We start from the raw sequence: 24,013 nt of genomic DNA, 5'->3' as shown, positions 1-24,013 counted from the left end.
ATTTTCTTGTTCCGTGTGTTATCACCGGCTGTTGTCGTGGACAGAGTCTCCGGTTGTTCCGGTTCTTACTCGGTTCTACTTGTGGGTGGCTATTCTCCTTCAGCTTTTGCACTAAACTGGCTAGGACTGGCTACCAGGGGGTGTATAAGCTCAGAGGGAGGAGCTACACTTTTAAGTGTAGTACTTTGTGTGTCCTCCGGAGGCAGAAGCTAAACACCCATGGTCTGGGTCTCCCAATACGGAACTATAAGAAAAAGAATTTACGGTAAGTAACAAAATTCTCTTTTTTTTTCTGTCTTCTATATAGAGGGGTTCTCATGTGCAGACATTTTCTATAGACCCTCCATGCTTAGTTTTTCAAATGTTAAGAGTTGTCCTATTAACAAAGTTAATTTCAATCAAGAGTTCTTGGAATAATATTAACCCCTTCAGGACCCATGACGGATATATCAGTCATGGATCGTCTGAGGTTAATCCCCGCCCCCTGTCGTGGCCAGGTCACGGCGATCCGCGCACATATCAGGTGTTTTCAATAGCTGACGTGTGCCTGCAAGTTAGGAGTGGAATCGCTTTCCACCCACAACTTTTAACGCCTTACAGCTCACTGCCAGCCTGGCAGTGAGATGTATGTGCGCGCAGCCATTACTTTTACTTACCGCCGTCCCCACCGGAAGTCACGTGGGTGATCATGTGACTTTCGGTGGCTGCCATGGTAGCACAGGGTCATGTGATGATGCCTGTAGCTAACATAAGTCACTTTCTCTCAGTGCCGCCATACTTCCGGCATTGAGAGTAAAGCAGCGTATCTGCAGTTCTCAGTTCTGTAGCTGAGATCTACAGATATGGCAGAGCGATCAGATTGCGGAGCCATATACTCCCCTAGAGGGACTACTAGTAAATTAAAAAAAAAAGCAAAAAAAAAAAGTTTTAAAAAATGAAAAAAACCTAAAATTTCAAATCACCCTCCTTTCAACTCATTGAAAATTAAAGTGTTAAAAAAAATATACACACATTTGGTATCGCCGCGTTCAGAAATGTCCGATTTATCAAAATGTAAAATCAATTAATCTGATTGGTAAACGGCGTAGCAGCTAAAAAATTCCAAACGCCAAAATGAAGGTTTTTTTGGTCGCCGCAAGTTTTGCGCAAAATGCAATAACAGACGATCAAAACGTAGCATCTGCGCAAAAATGGTACCATTAGACACGTCAGCTCGAGACACAAAAAATAAGCCATCACTGAGCCATAGATCCCAAAAAAGAGAACACTATGGGTTTCGGAAAATTATGCAAAACGTGTACCACTTTTATTGGACAAGCTTGTGAATTTTTTTTTAACCCCTTATATAAAAGTAAACCTATACATGTTTGGTGTCTACAAACTCCCACTGACCTCAGGCAACACCTCATTTTATAATATAGTGAACATGGTGAATAAAATATCCCAAAAACTATTGTGCGATCACACTTTTTTTTGCAGTTTTTCCACACTTGGAATTTTTTTGCTGTTTTCCAGTACACTATATGGTAAAACTTATGGTTTCATTTAAAAGTACAAATTGTCCCGCAAAAAACAAGCCCTCATATGGCAAGATTGACGGAAAAATAAAAAAAATTACGGTTCTCGGAAGAAGGGGAGCAAAAAACAAACTGAGAAACGCTCTGGGGCTGAAGGGGTTAATTTACACAATTGGATGTGTTAGGTTTTTGTTTTTTAAAAAAACAACCCCTTCGTTTTGAAGTAAGACATAAATTAAGAAACACGGCAGGGAAATGTTTTACGTCACAAAAAGAATGAGCTGTGATCCCATACTGTGTTATCTAGATACTCTGTTTCCTCCCCTGCCCAGGAGATGAGGTATGATCAGACCGTATCCCTGTGCAGTCAGACACAGCCATTACATAGTGCATAGTAGGGGCGCATTTCAAAGATTCTCAGCTCAAGAGCATATTTTTTTTAATCACATCCAATTGTTTAAATCATTGTTCTAAGATCTTTTGATTAAAATAAACTGTAAAATTAACTTTGTTCATGTGAAAACCTGTTTAAGTTTGTTTTCTGATTGCTATTTCTGGACTAATAAAGCGTCTTCTTTCAGATTGCTGCGGAGATACTTCTGCGAAAGAAGCAAGTAATTTTTCACAAACTGATCGCTCTATACAGGTATATCTGCTATAATAAGATTGTTTTGCTCATCTTTATATGTTGGCGTTGGCATAATGTATTTTTTCATTATTGTAGGATTCAACTGAGGAGCTTCAAGAGAAGATAACTGCCTCTGCATCATCCTCTAAGAAAAGCCAAAGTGAATCAGGTAATTTTCTATGTATTCAGCATCTGCAAATGGCACCAGTAGCTGTGTACAAAAGGTGTGTTTTCTAAAGCGTTTATTTTTATTTTTATTTTGTTTAGAGGAAAATTCTTCAAGTGGTCAACCCCCAGACCATCAGAGAAAGAGACACAAATCAGACAGTATTTCATTAACCTTTGATGAGAGCCTCTCGTGGTGGGTGATAAGTGGCTTACGCTGTGATAGAAATAGCAGTGATTCCACAGATACCTCTACTAATGCAGTAAGTAAGGCAATATTCTGACCAAATAGTTCAATAATGTTCATTTAGGGTTTCTAGACAAAATGTAGAAGGAATTGTAAGAATTATGACAGGTAGCAGTCTTTTTTTTTTTTTTTTCTTTTTTTAATACAATCCCCAGGATATGTACGAAGGGCCGCTGATAAGTCTTTGGGTTTACCCAGAAAGAAACAATATAGGATGATGAAACTTAACATTTATTCCACACACTCTCCACTGTTGTCAACACACTTCTTACATTGGTATTCCAAGTTCTGTAAGCTTAGCAAAAAGGATTTCGGTAGTGCCTCAAACCAGGCATCCGTATCAGCCATGGCATCAGAGATGGTGTGGAATTTGGTACCCTTGGGGTGTTTCTTCAGGTTTGAAAACAGATGATAATCGGAGGGAGCTAGATATGGTGAATTAGATGGGTGATCAACCAGCTGGAAGCCCAGCTCTTACAGTTTTGCTGTGGTCGCTTGTGTAGTGTGAGCAGAGGCTTTGTTTTGCAGTAAGAAGATTCCTTTGGACAGCTTGCCAAACCTTTTGGCCTTCAGAGCTGCCTTCGTTTGATCCAAAAGTTCAATGTAATACGTTGCATTGATGGTGGAACCCTTTTGAAGGTAGTCCACTAGCAGCACGCCCTCCTTATCCCAGAACACAGACGCCATCACCTTAGTGGCTGATTTTTCCACCCTGAACGTCTTTGGATGAGGAGAACCACTGTGCCTCCACTCTTTTGACTGCTTCTTGTTTTCAGGGTCATACAAATAAATCCAGGTCTCATCCATAGTGACCAGTCAATCCAGGAAGTTCTTATCAGTCCGGAAACACTGGCAGATGGATCGGAAAGTTATCACTTGCATGCTTCTCTGATGTGTTGTCAAACATTTGGGGACCCACTTTGTAGATAGCCTCCTTATATCCAAGTGTTGATGGTTAATGACACAAACACGTTCACGGGAAATCCCCATGAGTTCTGCTATTGCTTTAGCTGAAATTAATAGTTTCTCCAGTATGAGGTTCGCACAGCATCAACGATCTCCGGAACAACAACCACTTTCGATCGTCCAGGACGTTCCTTATCAATGGTGCTGAACTGACCTGTTTTAAATTTGGCAACCCAGTTCTTAACTGTGGAATATGAAGGGCATAGATCCCCCAATGTCTGCGACATATCACCATGAATATTCTTCAGGGACTTTGCTTGCAGAAACAAGACTTTTATCACTCCTCTGCTCTCAGTTGCTGTGAATATCGCATTAGACTCCACAATTGTTTTCCCGCATGCGTAGAACACTGTTGCTATCAGCAACAGACACAACATTTTGAAAACCTATATTAGACACACAAGGCTTTCATGTGATGTAGCATTCTTTACCGTAGAAAAAGATCACAAAGCCAAAGACTTATCAGCAGCCTCTCGTACAGAGCTCTGCATTCAGAGAAATGTTAGATCAACAGCTGATAAAGTAATTTATCAAAACTGCAGCATGCAACCCAAAAAGTGATACATTACTGGAATCAGAATCTCTGCTCCATAATGCTGCTTTCAGATGGGGTACTAAAACCTGGCAACAGATTTAATCATTGTATAATTAATCAGCTTTTTACTTTGTATCAATTCCTCATTATTTCACTATTCCTTATGTTTGCTGTTAGCGGGTGAAAGCAAACCAGGGCAGACCCAGTTTTGCTCACTGCTGACAGTTGACATTAGTCTATCTAATTGAACCAATTTTCACCATCAATAATCTTATGTTCTTCTAGTTTTCTATGTATTAATAATCCATGAACAATGTATCCTAAAGGCCAGCATGTTTACCACTAGAGGTTTATTTAGATTGTATTTGGATATACGTCTGAAGGCCAACCGCTAGCTCTCTGCTTTTGGTGTATGTTTCCATGTACTGGAATTGCTGCAGATTTCTATCTGGGTTTTTGGACAGAAAGTAATCTACAATATTGGGGAAAAAGAGGAGATGCAATTTTTCACACAGAGAGACCTGCATGGTGAAACGTAAAATCTGCAGCATCACCTTGTCATTTGAAAAAAAAATATTACCTTGGTAAATTTAACGTGTCATAATTTAAAGCTCAACCCACTAATTGTGGATTACCTACAGATCTGCAGAAAAATCCTCAGTCACAATCATAAAATATGAAAAAAGAGAAAATTTTAATTAAAAAAAGGCATAAAAACCCAAACCCATTTGTGTCTACTCTAATAACAGTAGCCTGGGCATTTGCTGGAACTGGGATCCAGAGATGTCTTGCCATATGCCACTGTAGCCAATCGTAGGCTTCAACTGAAAGGTCTTGCTAAAGGTTGAGTTTGCTGAGATCAAGCATTTCATGGAGGAGTTAGAAAAGGCAAATGGTATTACCGTACAATAAAACTGTAAAACATATTAAGGGGCATTATTAATGCCACATCACTAAGTATTTTTTTTCCTATTTCCTTTAGGACCATGAGGCCCCCTCAGCACCTGATGACTCAAATTGGTTGGATGCAGAGTCTGATTCTGATCAGTTTAGCGTAGAGTTTGAGGTTGAATCTGTATATTCAGATGACTATAACCCTAGTGGAGCTGAAGAAGCACTAACAGATGAAGATCTAGATGATGAGGTAAGACTAATATAGATTCTTAGGCCTGGACACATTACTAGTCATGTTCTTGCTGCCGATGAAAGTTTTCCAACGCTCTCAAAAGAGAACTGCAATTTTGGAAACATCATGTGTGTACCCCATGTTCAACAATAAGAACAGCTCAGCTTTTATAAAAAAAAAAAAAAATCTCCGCACACAGCATTATTGGCAGAAAAAAGGAATGTTATAGGTCTTAGAAAATGGCAACAAACTTTTTTTCTTTTGGTTACACAGTATACAGAGGAAGTTGTCAGTCAGTGGTGTGGGCTGGGTTACACAATGTGTTATGCACAGAGGAAGCTGAGTTCGTGGTGTGGCCTGAGTTACACAATGTACAGAGGAAGTGGCCAATCAGGGGCAGGCTTGTTTACACACTACAGAGGAAGCTGCCAGTCAATGGGGTGGGCAAGGCTACACAGTGTACAGAGAAAGCTGCCAATCCGTGGTGTGAGCGGGATTACACAGTGTACAGAGAAAGCTGCCAATCCGTGGTGTGAGTGGGATTACACAGTGTACAGAAAAAGCTGTCAATCGGGGGTGGGCGGGGTTACACAATGTAGTGTACAGAGGAAGCTGCCAAGCGGGGAGGTGGGTCGGGTTATACAGAGCTACATATTCTGACCACTTCTACATGTACAGCAGAGAAACAGGGATTCTATAAAAACTACATAAAACAATCCAGTAAGTTATACATGGCTTTGTTTTTATATTCCTGGATCAGGCTGTCTGCCCCGACCTCATGCAGTTCTCAGATTCGATAGCTAAAACCTGCTGACAAAATCTCTTAAAAACTACAACTCGTCAAAAAAAAAAAAAAAAAAAAACAATCCATAGGATGACTGTTGACAGGAAAGTTGACAAAGTCATGTCTTTTGAAAGGAAAGACAGAAACAAACACGAAAAAGGAAAAAAAAAATTAAGGGTTGGCCTGGTGTTTATTTGTTGTAGGTAGTTTTTTTTTCTGCAACAATATTGCACATCAAAACGTGATTAACCCCTTTACAACCAAGGACGTAACTACGTCCTTGGTCGTCCATCTCCCGTTACCACGGGCTCTGGCGGCGAGCCTGTATTAATCCCCACACATGTCTGCTGATCTGATCAGTAGACATGTGGGACTAACAGGTGCAGGTTGATCGGAGATCCGCCCCCACCTGTTAACCCTGTAGATCGCGCTGTCACACTTTAAATAGCTGCAGCAGGGATCGCGCTGTTCCCCGCCGCGACCCCGTGACACAGTCACTGTTGCCAGGGTAGCGTGGGGTCAGCTGATGACCCCTGACGCTGCCGTGACTCACTTCCTGTGAGAACCGACAGCGTGCTGCCACTTATAGGAATGATGGTGCTCTGATCAGCAGAAATGCACAGGCGACCAGACTGCTGTGATAGTCCCCATGTGAGACAAGTAACATAAATTAAAAAAACAGAGAGTGATAGAAGAAGGGTCTTAATTCCGCGCCAAGGACTCAATGGATCCAGGAAGAGAGTAATGCTTCTTTAATAACATGCACAAGTTACGCGTTTCTGGAGACACAGCTCCCTTCATCAGGACATTGGCAAGAGAACATCAAATCTGGTTTCAAGTGAGATGGTGAAGTATAAAAGCATGCAATGATGTCATAGGAAACACCCATCCTGAAAAAAAACTTTGAAAGCGGGCGGGATCCAGATCATTCTAGAAATCTGTATGTTCAAACAGTTCCCTGAATATTGAATTATGATCAAAAAAAGTTATATACACTTCTACTAACATACAGTAAATATGTACAATAATCCTGACAAAGGAAAAACAAAATAAATATATAATATATAATAGATACTGAACGACATACACGGGGTTAGAACCTGGTGTAAAATAAAGAAAAACAGCACGATTTCATGGAGGAGCAGAGACATCAACCACAGGACTACCGCCCCGAGTTGTAATTTATCATAGTCCTAAGGTAGTTTCCTATTAGGCAGGCAGCCTAAGGGTATAATGATGGAGCTCAAATTGCTGTCAAGGAATTGCTAGAAGAGAGCGGATAGCCGAGGGCTATGTGTGGAGTATATTGTGGAACCTTCAATGAAATGCAGTACGGAGCTAGTGTCAGAGAGGTGAACAAAGTTCAGAGGCGTGGGGAAAAAAAACACAACCAACGTACGCCTGTGTAGACTGGTGCTCAGAAAAAACAGGCAAAAATCAGAGAGACACAGGGTCTAACATATAGCAACTCGGGGGATATATATTCACTGGGGGAAAAACTTTATATTGGATGGACCACGGTCAAAAAACAGCTCATCTATAATGAAAAATGGAGCAAGTTTTTTTTATATATATATAATTTCTTTGTCGCTCTATTGGGAGACCCAGACAATTGGGTGTATAGGCTATGCCTCCGGAGGCCGCACAAAGTATTACACTTAAAAGTGTTAAGCCCCTCCCCTTCTGCCTATACACCCCCCGTGCTCCCACGGGCTCCTCAGTTTTTTTGCTTTGTGCGAAGGAGGCAGACCTGCACACATAGCTCCACAGATTGGTCAGCAGCAGCTGCTGACCATGTCGGATGGAAGAAAAGTGGGCCCATATAGGGCCCCCAGCATGCTCCCTTCTCACCCCACTCTTGTCGGCGGTGTTGTTAAGGTTGAGGTATCCATTGCGGGTACGGAGGCTGGAGCCCACATGCTGTTTTCCTTCCCCATCCCCCTCAGGGCTCTGGGCGAAGTGGGATCCTATCGGTCTCCAGGCACTGAGACCGTGCTTCATCCACAACTCCTGTGGAGCCTGCTGGATAGGAGCCGGGTACCGTTCAGGGACATGGCCCTGCTACTTGAAGGTACTCTGTATCCCTGTGGGGACCGCGCACGGCAACACCTGAGCTTTGCTGGGTGTGCTAGTGCACCGGGGACCGCGGCGCTGACCGGGTTAAACTGTGCCATTACACACTCAGCGTCGCTGAGTGTGTTTATATGTAGGGGCTACCGCGCTAACCGCCGCTGCCATGGGAAACTGCGGCGCGGCTGGGACTTGTAGTTCGCCGGGGACTTCGGCGCCGGCCGCGCTTTTACGGCGGCCACGCTTATACTCGAGTCCCCGGCTTTCTTGCGGCCTAGTTTCCTTTTCTCCCGCCCTCAGCCCTGACAGGCAGGGGAAGGGCGGGACGCTGCACGGAACGAGCAGCATTGAGGGCTGGAGTATGATTTGCATACTCCACCCCCCTCACTGTGCACAGTGTGAGCACCAGTTCCCGCACTTTCTCGGCCACGCCCACAGCTCCCTCCTCTCGTCAGGACGCCGCAGCCATTCCTGTCAGTCCTCCGACGCTGCAGAGAGGGACAAACCCTGGGAGACCCAGACACGGTCTCTGGTGGCCTCACAACCGCTTTAGGCGGGTGGTAAGCAGCACCTGTTGGTGCTAGCCCCATGGTGCTGGAGTGTATTGATACATTATTTGTTTATAGTATATTCTTTACACTGTATGAGCACAGTTCATTCTGGCTATATACCCTATTGTGTTGCTCAGGGAAAACAATAGCATGGCGCCCACAAAAGGCAGGGGTGCCAAAACACAGGCTTATTATGCTGCCTGCGCCGCTTGTACGACCCAGCTGCCGGCAGGTTCCACTGACCCTCATTGTGTGCAATGTTCAGCCCCTGTGGCACTTCTTCATCCAGAGCCTCTGCTAAGAGGGGCCCAGGGGGAGCCACCTGTTGACGCTGTTCAGGTGACGGGGACGGAGTTTGGAAAACTCTCTGAGACTATGGCTAAGATACTAGAAGCCTTGCAGTCCAGGCCGGTATCTCAGCAAAGGGACTCTGTTGCATCATTGTTCCCTGGCCCCCCTCAGTTGGACCAACAATGTCCTCCCGGGGTATCTCATACATCCCAGGCTGAGGGTTCTGACTTAGACCCCAGTCCCAGACCGACTAAGCGGGCTCGCTTAGAATTTCCCTCGACATCATATTGTTCAGGGTCTCAGCGGGGGGAATCTCTGGTTGATGATGCGGATACAGCTGATCAGGATTCTGATCCTGAGGGCGCTCTCAATCTTAATACTCCAGACGGGGACGCCATAGTGAACGATCTTATTGCGTCCATCAATCAAACGCTGGATATTTCTCCCTCAGCTCCTCCGGCGGAGGAGTCAGCTTCTCAGCAGGAGAAATTCCGTTTCAGGTTCCCCAAGCGTACACCGAGTATGTTTCTAGACCACTCTGATTTCAGAGAGGCAGTCCAGAATCACCATGCTTGTCCAGATAAGCGTTTTTCGAAGCGCCTTAAGGATACACGTTATCCTTTTCCCCCTGACGTGGTTAAAGGTTGGACTCAGTGTCCCAAAGTGGATCCTCCAATCTCCAGACTGGCGGCTAGATCCATACTTGCAGTGGAAGATGGGGCTTCACTCAAAGATGCCACTGACAGGCAGATGGAGCTCTGGTTGAAATCCATCTATGAAGCTATCGGAGCTTCTTTTGCCCCAGCATTCGCAGCCGTATGGGCGCTACAAGCTATCTCAGCAGGTCAAGTGCAAATTGAAGCAGCCACGTGCACGTCCGCGCCACAAGTGGCATCCATTACCACCCAGACCTCGGCATTTGCGTCTTACGCTATTAATGCTGTCCTGGACTCTGCGAGCCGTACGGCGGTTGCGGCCGCCAATTCGGTGGTACTCCGCAGGGCCTTGTGGCTACGGGAATGGAAGGCAGATTCTGCTTCCAAAAAGCGCTTAACCAGTTTGCCAATTTCTGGCGACAGGCTGTTTGGCGAGCGTTTGGATGAAATCAAACAATCCAAGGGAAAGGATACATCCTTACCCCAGCCCAAACAGAACATACCCCAACAGAGGAGAGGGCAGTCGAGGTTTCGGTCCTTTCGGGGCGCGGGCAGGTCCCAATTCTCCTCGTCCAAAAGGTCTCAGAAAGATCAAAGGAACTCTGATGCATGGCGGTCTAAGTCACGTCCTAAAAAGACCACCGGAGGCGCCGCTAACAAGGCGGCTTCATCATGACTTTCGACCTCCTCTAGCAGCATCCTCGGTCGGTGGCAGGCTCTCCCGCTTTTGCGACACCTGGCTGCCACAAATAAAAGACCGCTGGGTGAGAGACATTCTGTCTCACGGTTACAAGATAGAGTTCACCTCTCGTCCCCCGACTCGATTCTTCAGGTCATCCCCGCCTCCCGAGCGAGCCGAGGCTCTTCTGCAGGCGCTGCGCACTCTGAAGGCAGAAGAAGTGGTGATCCCTGTTCCTCTCCAGCAACAGAGCCACGGTTTTTACTCCAACTTGTTTGTGGTCCCAAAGAAGGACGGGTCTTTTCGCCCGGTCCTGGACCTGAAACTGCTCAACAAACACGTAAAAACCAGACGGTTCAGGATGGAATCCCTCCGCTCCGTCATCGCCTCAATGTCCCAAGGAGATTTCCTTGCATCGATCGATATCAAAGATGCTTATCTCCACGTACCGATTGCTCCAGAACACCAGCGCTTCTTGCGCTTCGCCATAGGAAACGAACACCTGCAATTCGTGGCACTGCCGTTCGGCCTGGCAACAGCCCCACGGGTTTTTACCAAGGTTATGGCTACTGTAGTAGCGCTCCTACACTCGCAGGGTCACTCGGTGATCCCGTACTTGGACGATCTGCTGATCAAGGCACCCTCTCAAGAGGCATGCCAACGCAGCCTCGACGCTACCCTGGAGACTCTCCAGGGTTTCGGGTGGATCATCAATTTTCCAAAGTCAAATCTGACACCGGCCCAATCGCTGACATATCTTGGCATGGAGTTTCATACCCTCTCAGCGATGGTGATGCTCCCGCTGATCAAGCAGCAGTCACTACAGAAAGGGGTACAATCTCTCTTTCAAGGTCAGTCACACCCCTTGAGGCGCCTCATGCACATCCTGGGGAAGATGGTGGCAGCAATGGAGGCAGTCCCTTTCGCGCAGTTTCACCTGCGTCCCCTTCAATGGGACATCCTACGCAAATGGGACAGGAAGCCGACGTCCCTCGACAGGACCGTCTCCCTCTCTCAGGCGACCAAAGCTTCCCTTCGGTGGTGGCTTCTTCCCACTTCATTATCGAAGGGGAAATCCTTCCTACCCCCATCCTGGGAAGTAGTCACGACGGACGCGAGTCTGTCAGGGTGGGGAGCGGTTTTTCTCCACCACAGGGCTCAGGGTACGTGGACCCAGCAAGAGTCCTCGCTTCAGATCAATGTTCTGGAAATACGGGCAGTGTATCTTGCCCTGAAAGCGTTCCAGCAGTGGCTGGAGGGCAAGCAGATCCGAATTCAGTCGGACAATTCCACAGCGGTGGCATACATCAACCACCAAGGCGGCACACGCAGCCGGCAAGCCTTCCAGGAAGTCCGGCGGATTTTGATGTGGGTGGAAGCCACGGCCTCCACCATATCCGCAGTTCACATCCCAGGCGTGGAAAACTGGGAAGCAGATTATCTCAGTCGCCAGGGCATGGACGCAGGGGAATGGTCCCTTCACCCGGACGTGTTTCAGGAGATCTGTTGCCGCTGGGGGGTGCCGGACGTCGACCTCATGGCGTCCCGGCACAACAACAAGGTACCGACGTTCATGGCACGGTCTCAAGATCCCAGAGCTCTGGCGGCAGACGCCTTAGTTCAGGATTGGTCGCAGTTTCAGCTCCCTTATGTGTTTCCTCCGCTGGCACTGTTGCCCAGAGTGTTACGCAAGATCAGGGCCGACTGCCGCCGCGTCATCCTCGTCGCTCCAGACTGGCCCAGGCGGTCGTGGTACCCGGATCTGTGGCATCTCACGGTCGGCCAACCGTGGGCACTACCAGACCGACCAGACTTGCTATCTCAAGGGCCATTTTTCCATCTGAATTCTGCGGCCCTCAACCTGACTGTGTGGCCATTGAGTCCTGGATCCTAGCGTCTTCAGGGTTATCTCAAGACGTCATTGCCACTATGAGACAGGCTAGGAAACCAACGTCCGCCAAGATCTACCACAGGACGTGGAAAATGTTCCTGTCGTGGTGCTCTGCTCAGGGTTCTTCTCCCTGGCCTTTTGCCTTGCCCACTTTTCTGTCCTTCCTTCAATCTGGACTGGAAAAGGGTTTGTCGCTCGGCTCCCTTAAGGGACAAGTCTCAGCGCTCTCTGTGTTTTTCCAGAAGCGCCTAGCCAGACTTCCACAGGTACACACGTTCCTGCAGGGAGTTTGTCACATCGTTCCTCCTTACAAGCGGCCGTTAGAACCCTGGGATCTGAACAGGGTGCTGATGGTTCTTCAGAAACCACCATTCGAGCCAATGAGGGATATTTCTCTCTCACGCCTTTCGCAGAAAGTGGTTTTCCTAGTAGCAGTCACTTCTCTTCGGAGAGTGTCTGAGCTAGCAGCGTTGTCGTGCAAAGCCCCTTTCCTGGTGTTTCACCAGGACAAGGTGGTTCTGCGTCCGGTTCCGGAATTTCTCCCTAAGGTGGTATCCCCCTTTCATCTCAATCAGGATATCTCCTTACCCTCTTTTTGTCCTCATCCAGTTCACCAATGTGAAAAGGATTTGCACTTGTTAGATCTGGTGAGAGCACTCAGACTCTACATTGCTCGTACGGCGCCCCTGCGCCGCTCGGATGCACTCTTTGTCCTTGTCGCTGGCCAGCGTAAAGGGTCACAGGCTTCCAAATCAACCCTAGCTCGGTGGATCAAGGAGCCAATTCTCGAAGCTTACCGTTCTGCTGGGCTTCCGGTTCCCTCAGGGCTGAAGGCCCATTCTACCAGAGCCGTGGGCGCGTCCTGGGCTTTGAGGCACCAGGCTACGGCTCAGCAGGTGTGTCAGGCGGCTACCTGGTCGAGCCTGCACACTTTCACGAAACACTATCAGGTGCATACCTATGCTTCGGCGGATGCCAGCCTAGGTAGACGAGTCCTTCAGGCGGCGGTTGCCCACCTGTAGGAAGGGGCCGTTTTACGGCTCTATTACGAGGTATTATTTTACCCACCCAGGGACTGCTTTTGGACGTCCCAATTGTCTGGGTCTCCCAATGGAGCGACAAAGAAGAAGGGAATTTTGTTTACTTACCGTAAATTCCTTTTCTTCTAGCTCCAATTGGGAGACCCAGCACCCGCCCCTGTTTTTTTGTGTACACATGTTGTTCATGTTGAATGGTTTCAGTTCTCCGATATTCCTTCGGATTGAATTTACTTTAAACCAGTTGATAATTTTTTCCTCCTTCTTGCTTTTGCACCAAAACTGAGGAGCCCGTGGGAGCACGGGGGGTGTATAGGCAGAAGGGGAGGGGCTTTACACTTTTAGTGTAATACTTTGTGCGGCCTCCGGAGGCATAGCCTATACACCCAATTGTCTGGGTCTCCCAATTGGAGCTAGAAGAAAAGGAATTTACGGTAAGTAAACAAAATTCCCTTCGTCCCAGAGTGCCTGGAAATGTAAAAAAAACCACAAACGCTTGTGGTGATGGTGCATTTTTGTCACTCGTAACTTCATATGTTTTTCAGTAGAAAGTGTGACAAAAATGCAAGAGGATAGAACGTGCAACATTTTTTTGGTCAGAAGTTTGTGACAAATCAACTGCAGGCAAAAAACTGCAACGTGCGCACAGCAAATCTGATTTCTCTTAGACTTTGCTGCGAAGTCAAAAGTGAGAACTTTCTGACAACAAAACTGCACCAAAAAACACGACTAAAACTGCAGCATGCGCAAATGGCTTATTCACAGTGCAGGATCAACATCAGTCAATTGCATCTTAACTTCAGCTTGTCGGTTATCAGACATTTGCACGGTATTGTCTATGATCGGCATAAACGCCTTTATAACTGATGTCAAAGAAAATTACCTCCGAGGATCTGAGAACTGCTAATGCTAAACAGCCTTGCTGTAAGCAAATACAATTGTAAAAGCTGAAGCTATTAGGTTGTCTGTGGTGTGATATCATGTTCTGTTTTTTTTATGGGGGTTTGTGTCATCTGAGGTTACAACTGATGAATAGCTTGTTGTGTATTGACTTCTAATATCAGGCCATAGCTATTTGTTATATGTACATGCAGATAGGAAGAAATTCCTTATGCAGCTAGCCAAAGCTTGTATTTTTTAAAGTTGTGGCATATTCGTAGGATTTCTGTGATCCACACAAACCACTTCTGAGAATGAATGACAGGCAGCATTGGTATGGCTTAGCATTGCCTTCATTGTTTTTTTTATCCTGCACAGGGGCCTCAGCCATTGAGCCAATATAGTACAGCATGGGCCATGGGAAGGCTGCATTTCTCTCCATAGCCAGGAGCAGAAAAGGGAACACTGCTCTAAACCACAGCTGCTACCCCGTTCATTTTCATTATTAGCCTGGGTTTCCTAGAAACTGGATTCTCTCCTATCCTAAACTATTGGGAATAGCCTGTTGGTTTATAGGCTTTTATTCCCCCATTTCAGCAGGAAATCTGTGATATTTTTCACAAAAATGTTTTTGTTTTTTTTTTGGCTAAAGTTTTCTATGACATAATTTTTAGTGTTGTGATATATTCTGCATTATGTGTTTGGTTTTTTTTTCCTTGGCCAGTACAATGGCTTATGCTGGGCTTTATTGGTATGCCGTTTTATTTGCTAAAACCAATTTGTTCTCTTCCCAGGTTTATCAGGTGACCATATACCAAGCTGAAGAATCAGGAGACTCTTTTGATGAGGACACTGAAATCTCTGAAGCTGTAAGTAGAACTTAGTGTAAATGACATTTCAGAAAAGTAAATTTTTTATTTTTTTTTTTTTTTTTTTTTTGTGCAGTGATGCTCTGCAGGAATTTTGTAATATGTTTTTCTAAAAATATTACAGGATTATTGGAAGTGTTCAGAATGTGATGAAATGAATCCTCCGATTCCAAGATATTGTAAAAGATGTTGGTCTCTTCGTGAAGACTGGCTTCCAGATGAATCTGAACAGAAAAATTGCCCCGTAAAAAGAAAAACAATGGAGGATTCTCGAGAGGATGAAGGCATTGATGTTCCAGATGGCAAAAAAACAAAAGTCACAGAGGCGCCAGAAGCAGTCGTCACAAAAAAAGAAGAGGAGGGAATCCATAGCTCTGAATCTCAGGAAACTGAGGATTTTTCTCAGCCTTCAACGTCTGGCAGCATCGCATCTGGTAGTCAGGAGGAGTACCGAGAAGGTGAACTATCTCAGGAGGAAAATTCAGAACAAAGTCTTCCACTTTCGAGTATTGAACCTTGTGTAATTTGCCAGACTAGGCCGAAGAATGGCTGTATTGTTCATGGCAGAACAGGGCATCTCATGGCATGTTTTACATGTGCGAAGAAGCTGAAGAAAAGGAACAAGCCGTGCCCCGTATGCAGGCAGCCGATTCAGATGATCGTGTTGACCTATTTCAGCTAGATCAATAGACACAGCATGAAAATGCAAGAAGTGGAAAGCATTTGAACTCGTAGAATATATAATTGTTGCAAAAGGGACAGGATATAAATTTATAATTTCACTTGAAAAAATAGAAAATTGCTTATTGAAACTGAGGACTACACCAGCTTATACAAGCACTTGCACATGTAAATAGTTTAATATCTTCATAGGGCTGAAATAAAAGCAGTTCCTTGCAACTATTAGTATCGGAGTTCATGAATAGGCAAATCATTTTAGACTTTATTTCTACCATGAAGTCAGATTTTAGGTTTCTAGACTAGTCAGACTGTAATAACATCCAAAAGCTTCAATAGAAAGTTCTACGAGCAGTCAGCCCGATCGTAGTCTTTTATATTGGCATCAGACGCACACTACCAGCGTCCTGGTGCTTTCAGCTTGGTTTAGTGAATTGTAAATGGTGACCATTGTGTGAGATCTACTCAATGAAGGAAAAACTGTTTGTTTAAAGGGTATTACTCTAATGGGATTAAAATTGAGAATTTGACCCTCAGAAAACACTGCTGTGGCTGGTTAAACAATAGTGATTGAGTTTCTGTCCCTATAGGCTTGATACCCTCTGCATACAGTTTTCACAAAGCTTATCTGATGTAATGTAGCATAATATCTTAATATTCACATCTTAAGTTACAACTTAGACAGATTGGTGAAATCCAAATTTTAATCTGATGCAAACTAGTTTAATGTTTGGTCAATAAAAAGGACTGCGTTATGGAAAATGCGTAATTACATACTGGAAAGCCAAAGTAAAAATAACCCAAAACATTGACCAAGTAAGCTACCTTCTAGGTACACTGGCTATCTGGCTTGGAAGTTTCCAGTTTCCTCTATTTGTTAGCTTAGGATTTAAGATTCTGCTACCTATCCAATGATACCGGAGGGTTCAGTTCTATAATATAGAAATGGGAAGTGTTCTTTATCATAAGAGACCTTTTGGAATTATAATTACTATTGGGCTTATAGAGTGTCTCTTTACCTACAAGATGTTTGCCACTACATTGAATTCCCCACTTCTAAGCAGTTGGCTGCTGCAGAACCATTTATACTTGCCATTAAACTGTACATCCAGTAACTCGAGAATGAAATATTCCACGGGAATTGCAGAGCTCAGTAAGTGTAGCCAAGAGATTGTGGCCTTTTAACTGGAAGAGGGGTTACGAAGAACGAAATGAATTTAATATATTTGTATACTATTTAGTTTTTCAGATTGCAGAGATTTTGTAGAAGTGAATGTGTGTTTTTGTTTTATTATAAAAATGAATATTTCTGGTATGCAGAAAATGAAAACCTTCGTGCCTTTTACATAGTTTTTTTTCTAGTGATTGTGAACTAAACCATTTGAACACCGTAATATGAACTTCTGTACAGCAGATAATATACAGGCTTAATATGGGGCTAAGCGCGTGTCCACCATGTACCATACTCATCCAAGTGTATGCCCCAAGAATGAGAAATTACCTCAGTTCTTAAAGACGCAGTGTGTTTAGGCTATGGTTGCATATGTCGGGAATATTTTATGTATAAACTATTTATCAAATGCCGTATTTTTCGGATTAGAAGACTCACTTTTCCTCCCAAAAATTAGGGAGGAAAGTGAGGGGTGCATCTTTTAAAATCCGAATGTAGCTTACCAGGAGGTGAATGGGCACTATGCTGACTGCGGTGGGCGCTGTGTGGAGCAGGGAGGTGCGGCGGGTGAGATGCTCTGTCGGTGGTGCGGGACTGTGGTGGGTGGTGTTTAGCAAGGCAGTGCAGGGGTGAGATTCTCTGCCGGCGGTGCAGGGCTGTGCTGGCTGCGGTGAGCGCTGTGTGTAGAAAAGCACTGTGGGGGTGAGAGATTCTTTCAGTGGTGCGATCTTCAAACAATTCTGCCATGGGTCGGCACTTGCGCAGATGGAGCTCTCAGATTGTCATTGAGATGAAAACTCAATCTGCGCAGGTGCCGATTCCGGGCAGCATTATTTGAAGATCGCACCGCCAACAGAGCATCTCACCCCTGCACTGCCCTACTCCATGCAGCCAGCTCGGCCGGCCCAACAGCAGGAGTATAAGATGGACCCCATTTTTTTTTTTTTTTTAAATCTTTTTTTATCTCTATATTTAGGGTGTGTCTTATAAAACAAAAAATACGGTATGTATTTATTTTCACTCAAAACCACATTAATACGTCAAATAATACACCCTATGTGAACATTCCCTTACCCAAATTTCTAACCAGTTGTCTGATACGGGATTTTATTTTTACAAGCTTAGATGTACTTAATTTGAGGGTAAAAAAGTGGCATACTCCTTCCAGTGTGCCTGCGGATCTAGCACATGCTGCTCTGGAAGGGACCGCTACAGCTAATCACAGGCTGCAGTAGTCCTCTGACTTCCAAATGCCACAGACTACCTGTGCTTGAAGGCAAGTGACAGTTTTTGGGGGGTTTTTTTCTCGCTTATTTTAAGCCCATTCATGCTTAATAAACAAAAAAAAAAATCCTATATCAGACCAAACACACTCAGTTTACTAAAGTACAATTTCAGTTCCCTTTCAACAACATTTTCTACAGAGGACATTTTTAAAATTTTAGACTTTTAGCCGGGTCTGGTGAAGCTTCTTTCACAGCAGCACTAAAGTGTACATTTCTAAACCATATTAGATTGCATGAGATATAATTGGGTTCCTCTATTGGTTGCTTACTACATTTATTTCATTTTTTATTTTTCCACCCAATTGATCAGTTAATTTTAGGTTTATTGTCTTTATTTTTCTGCATTTACTAAATCAAAACAATATAATTTGATAAAAAGTAATCTATTTAATAGCAACCCTCTGAGATCTTTAGCTTATTTTTTTTAGATATCTATTGTTACCTTTTTGTTTTAATGTGTATGCTTGATATTGGCTGCACAGCAATAATTAAATTGCATGATTTCTCACTTACCTAATTTTTTTTTTTTTAAGGTAAATTGGCCCATAATGTATAGCAATTTAAGTATTGTAATTTGTTGAAAGTTCATAAAATTTAATTTGACAATAAAGCAAAATATTTTTTATCTATTGAGCTTGCTCTAATATAGTAGCTTGTTTTTTAGTTTCATCAATTTTGGATACATATCCTAACAAGAAATGTGCACAGTGATTTAGGTGGTTCTAATAGTTATTAGCCATCTGAACATCTTCAAGCACTTCATATTGGTGTATAGAGTTGCATTCACACATAGTATGTAAGATCTGTACTCTTTTTTTTTTTTTTTTTTTTTTTTTTTAATGTTCAGAGAAAATTGGTACCGGTAGGTAAAGACTGCTTCTATTTTCCTTTGTACCATTTGTTCAGTGTATTCTTATTTTTTTATGAAAGGATACATTAAAAGTTGAATGAAGGGTCATTGGATTAGTTAGTCGCAAGATTTTAGACTAAAATATATAAACATGGCTTGAATTCTGCTGCAGTCAGATTTTTTTAAAAATGTTTTTTTAAAAACTACCATGGCTTTGTGGTCATGTATAACAAAAGGGTCTCTTAAATCTCAAGTTCTAAAAGACATTTAGACTTAATTTTATTTCTCTTCATGAATAGTAGTTAAGGCTTTTTTTTAGTATTCCTTCATGATTATAGTGTGGTATTCGATTTACACTTTGTTTGAATGAAATATCTTCTAATTATCATTTTAGTTATTTATTTTAGGTTTAATCTCTGGTTTCCCAGCAATAATCTTCTTGCTGTATTAGGGTATGTTCACCTCACATTTAGGGGTGCTTCACACACAGCGAGCTCGCTGCCGAGATCGCTGCTGAGTCACGCTTTTTGTGACGCAGCAGTGACCTCATTAGCGATCTCGCTGTGTGTGACAATGAGCAGCGATCTGGCCCCTGCTGCGAGATCGCTGCTCGTTACACACAGCCCTGGTTCGTTTTCTTCAAAGCCGCTCTCCTGCTGTGACACACAGATCGCTGTGTGTGACAGCAAGAGAGCGACAAATGAAGCGAGCAGGGAGCAGGAGCCGGCGTCTGACAGCTGAGGTAAGCTGTATCCAAGATAAACATCGGGTAACCAAGGTGGTTACCCGATATTTACCTTAGTTACCAGCCTCTGCAGCTCTCACGCTGCCAGTGCCGGCTCCGGCTCTCTGCACATGTAGCTGCTGTACACATCGGGTTAATTAACCCGATGTGTACAGCAGCTAGGAGAGCAAGGAGCCAGCGCTAAGCAGTGTGCGCGGCTCCCTGCTCTCTGCACATGTAGCTGCATTACACATCGGGTTAATTAACCCGATGTGTACTGTAGCTAGGAGAGCAAGGAGCCAGCGCTGCGCGGCTCCCTGCTCCCTGCTCACACTGGTAACTAATGTAAACATCGGGTAACCATACCCGATGTTTACCTTAGTTACCAGTCTCCGCAGCTTCCAGACGGCGGCTCCGTGCAAGCGCAGCGTCGCTTGCACGTCGCTGCTGGCTGGGGGCTGTTCACTGGTCGCTGGTGAGATCTGCCTGTTTGACAGCTCACCAGCGACCATGTAGCGATGCAGCAGCGATCCTGACCAGGTCAGATCGCTGGTCGGATCGCTGCTGCATCGCTAAGTGTGAAGGTACCCATAGACTGGGATTTTCACACAAAGCAAATGCCATATAGTTGTATGTCAGCGTAGGAACAGATTATAAAACAATTCTTAAAACATACTTCTCTTTTTCCCCCCTATTTAAAGGGAATCTGTCAGGTCATTTAGTACTACAATACTAATGTTATCTTTAAATGGGGCTTAAGGAGACCTTTCAGGATCAGTAAGTTTTATTGCTTTGTTATCCTGTTATCTTGTTGTAAGGGTACCGTCTCGCTAAACTATGTACCAGCGATTCCGACCACGATACGACCTGGTCAGGATCGCTGGTACGTCGCTAGTGAGCTGTCACAGTCAGCTCTTCCCAACGACCAGCCACCAGCGACTCTTGTAATGATGCTGCGCTTGGTAGCCAGCGTAAATATCGGGTAACTAAGCAAAGCTCTTTGCTTGGTTACCCGATATTTACCCTGGTTACCAGCGTACGCTGCTTACAGAGTTGGTGCTCGTTGGTCTCCCGCCGTCAAACACGCCGATGTGTGCTGTACAGCGGGAGACCAACAAGCAAAAAATGAACCAGAACAGTGTGTAGCGATCAGCGATTTCACAGCAGGGGCCAGGTCGCTGCTTAGTGTCACACACAGCGAGATCGCTGATGAGGTCACTGGTACGTCACAAAACCTGTGACTCAGCAGCAATCTAGTCATATCGCTATGTGAGAAGTACCCCTAAGGGTACTGTCACACTTAAGCGACGCTCCAGCGATCCCACCAGCGATCTGACCTGGTCAGGATCGCTGGTGCATCGCTACATGGTTGCTGGTCAGCTGTCAATCAGGCAGATCTCACCAGTGACCAGCCCCCAGCCAGCAGCGACGCGTGGACGCGATGCTGCGCTTGGTAACTAAGGTAAATATCGGGTAACCAAGCGCTTGGTTACCCGATATTTACCTTGGTTACCAGCGTACACCGCTTAGCGCTGGCTCCCTGCACTCCTAGCCAGAGTACGCATCGGGTTAATAAGCAAACCGCTTTGCTTATTTACCCGATGTGTACTCCCGCTACTTGTGCAGGGAGCCGGCACTGAGAGCGGCGGACGCTAGTAACCAAGGTAAATATCGGGTAACCAAGCAAAGGGCTTCGCTTGGTTACCCGACATTTACCTTGGTTACAGCTTACCGCAGGCTGCCAGATGCCGGCTCCCTGCACATTCAGATAGTTGCTCTCTCGCTGTCAAACACAGCGATGTGTGCTTCACAGCGGTAGAGCAACGTCCAAAAAATGAACCAGCACTGTGTGTAACGAGCAGCGATCTCACAGCAGGGGCCAGATCGCTGCTCAGTGTCACACACAGCGAGATCGCTAATGAGGTCACTGCTGCGTCACAAAAACCGTGACTCAGCAGCGATCTCGCTAGCGATCTCACTATGTAAGAAGTACCCCTAAGGGGGCAGTGAATAAGCAGTTTGTATTTGCATATGCTTGACAAGCTACTACTTCACACTGAATTCTAGGGCGCTTAAAATAAGATAAGATTATGTACAGCTATAAAAGTTACTGATCCTGAAAGGCCTCCTTAAGCCCTATTTAAAGATGACCTTTGGATAGTACTACAAAATCACCTGACAGATGCCCTTTAATAGCATAGTCTAGAACATAGGCATCCCTATAACTTACACATGCAAAATTATACATTTAGACAAACCTCTAAATGTGGTGTGAACATGGCCTAATCCAGACAGAGAGCAAAGAATGTGATGGCTTTTTGGAACTTTCTCCTCTTAGCACCTTGTTAATTATTTTTTTCTTTTTTAGTATTTGAAGAGTTGATGTGCATATTCTCACTCTCTGCCTAGAACATTTAGCTAAAATGCAGTGTAATTAACTGTAACATCTAATATATTTATGTATTAAAATTATTTAATGATAACTATTTGTGGCGTTGATCTGTTGGGGTATCCACATTTGTTTTACCGTATGTTGAACTATAATTCTGTAAATTGTGTTTAGCTTTCAGTTGATTTGCAATAAATGGAAATCTTTAAAAGTGCATTTAGATGACTAGATAATTGACAAACGAGCGTTCATTCCCCCAAATATCCACGTTTAATATGTCGATTGGGTAGTTTATGCCAAGAAAATATATTTGCAGGACATTGCCTCATGTATACAGGATGTTGTGGCGTTAACATGGTGAAAGAATGATCGTATTAGCGAGGCTTCTGTCCTCTTAATTAACACAGGTCAGTAAATAAGTGGTGAGAGTCAGTTGGCACTCATTAACATGCCAAAATTGTCCCATTTTAATGCACCATAATGCTACATTCACACAAACAGTGCATTCAGCCTGAAAGTACAATGTCGAATCTCCTACCGTGTTTTTCCAAAAATAAGACACTGTCTTATATTTTTTTTTGCCCCCCCCCAAAAGAGCACTAGGGCTTATTTTTGGAGGAGGTCTTATTCTTGGAGAAACATGGTTGGGGGTAAGTTTACCCCCCAAAAAAGCAGACCCCCCCCCCCCCCACACTTCCCAGGAGACTCATACTCACCAGACCAGGACGTCTGCGTGGTTCCCAGGTCCTCCTGTGATCTCTGGTCGGTGCTGCACGCCGTCCTACCCTGCTGCTAGCTGACACACACAGAAGATCCCAGACACACACAGCAGATCACACACACACACACACACACCAGATCAGATATACACAGCAGATCAGATATACACAGCAGATCAGATATACACAGCAGATCAGATATACACAGCAGATCGCAGATATACACAGCAGATCGCAGATATACACAGCAGATCGCAGATATACACAGCAGATCGCAGATATACACAGCAGATCGCAGATATACACAGCAGATCGCAGATATACACAGCAGATCGCAGATATACACAGCAGATCGCAGATATACACAGCTGATCACACACAGCAGATCGCAGGCACACACAGCCATCATAGATACACACATCCGATCGCAGGCACACACATCCGATCGCAGGCACACACAGCCGATTGCAGACACACACACACACACACACACACACACACATCACATCACTGTGTGGGTATGCGATCACTGCAGGTCCTGCTGCTCGGCGTCTGGTGAGTGTGATTGCCGGGTGTCGCTGTGTATAATGAAGTGTCCTGCAGTATCTGTAACTTTTTTAGCTGCACGGATACTTCATTATTGATCCGGGACTAGGGCTTATTTTCGGGGGAGGGCTTATATTTAAGCCTTTCTCCAAAAATGCTGAAAATCCCTGCTAGGGCTTATTTTTGGGGGAGGTCTTATTTTTGGAAAAACACGGTAACACGGACAGCACTACGGCCATTGTTAGTCAATTGGGCTGTTCACATGTTTTTTTTTGTTTTTCTTTACACCAATTGTCTACATGAAAAAAAAACCCACCATGCACTAGTCTGTTCTTTGTTTCAAATGAGACTCGTCTGTTAAAATCTGTGGGTGAGCAAAAGAAAAGTATACGGTTGATCCATTTCTGATTTTTATATACATTTCAATTCTCATTCAGATGCCTGATGGCTATACAGATGAAAAATTGGCGCCTTTTATTCAGTCTTTTTTTTTTTTTTTTTTTTTTTATAATAAAGTCATGTGAGCTTGATGGCGATACACAATGTGGAAATACCTATCCATGAAAGTCATCATCAAGACCACAAAGCAATGCTTGGAAACATATAATTTCCTTTCTTCTCTCAAACTAGAAAATGCATCAAAGGTCGTGTTCACACACAGGTTTTTGTTTGTATTTTGTGCCAATCCAAAGTGGGTTTTGATTATTATTTTCTCTGTCGCTTTCATTGAGGGACACAGGACCATGGGTGTATGCTGCT

The 24,013-nt window shown here is 44.5% G+C and overlaps 1 protein-coding gene across 3 annotated transcripts in view; it reads left to right on the top strand.

Moving 5' to 3' along the window:
- MDM2 (MDM2 proto-oncogene) overlaps positions 1-19,599 on the top strand; it is a 62,089-nt gene extending 42,490 nt beyond the window's left edge. For all 3 annotated transcript variants that reach the window (XM_075344875.1, XM_075344877.1, XM_075344876.1), the window contains exons 6-11: positions 2,099-2,163; positions 2,242-2,314; positions 2,413-2,573; positions 5,041-5,202; positions 14,817-14,891; positions 15,016-19,599. In XM_075344875.1, the coding sequence (XP_075200990.1) occupies positions 2,099-2,163; positions 2,242-2,314; positions 2,413-2,573; positions 5,041-5,202; positions 14,817-14,891; positions 15,016-15,573 (1,094 nt within the window). In that variant the 3' untranslated portion in view covers positions 15,574-19,599. The remainder of the gene's footprint in view (positions 1-2,098; positions 2,164-2,241; positions 2,315-2,412; positions 2,574-5,040; positions 5,203-14,816; positions 14,892-15,015) is intronic.
- Positions 19,600-24,013: the final 4,414 nt, after the last annotated feature.

The sequence above is a fragment of the Anomaloglossus baeobatrachus genome, chromosome 4, assembly GCF_048569485.1.
Source record: "Anomaloglossus baeobatrachus isolate aAnoBae1 chromosome 4, aAnoBae1.hap1, whole genome shotgun sequence".
NCBI classification, from domain to species: domain Eukaryota; kingdom Metazoa; phylum Chordata; class Amphibia; order Anura; family Aromobatidae; genus Anomaloglossus; species Anomaloglossus baeobatrachus.
The sequence above is the reverse complement of the archived record's forward strand: the minus strand, read 5'-3'. Positions and strand labels throughout refer to the sequence as shown.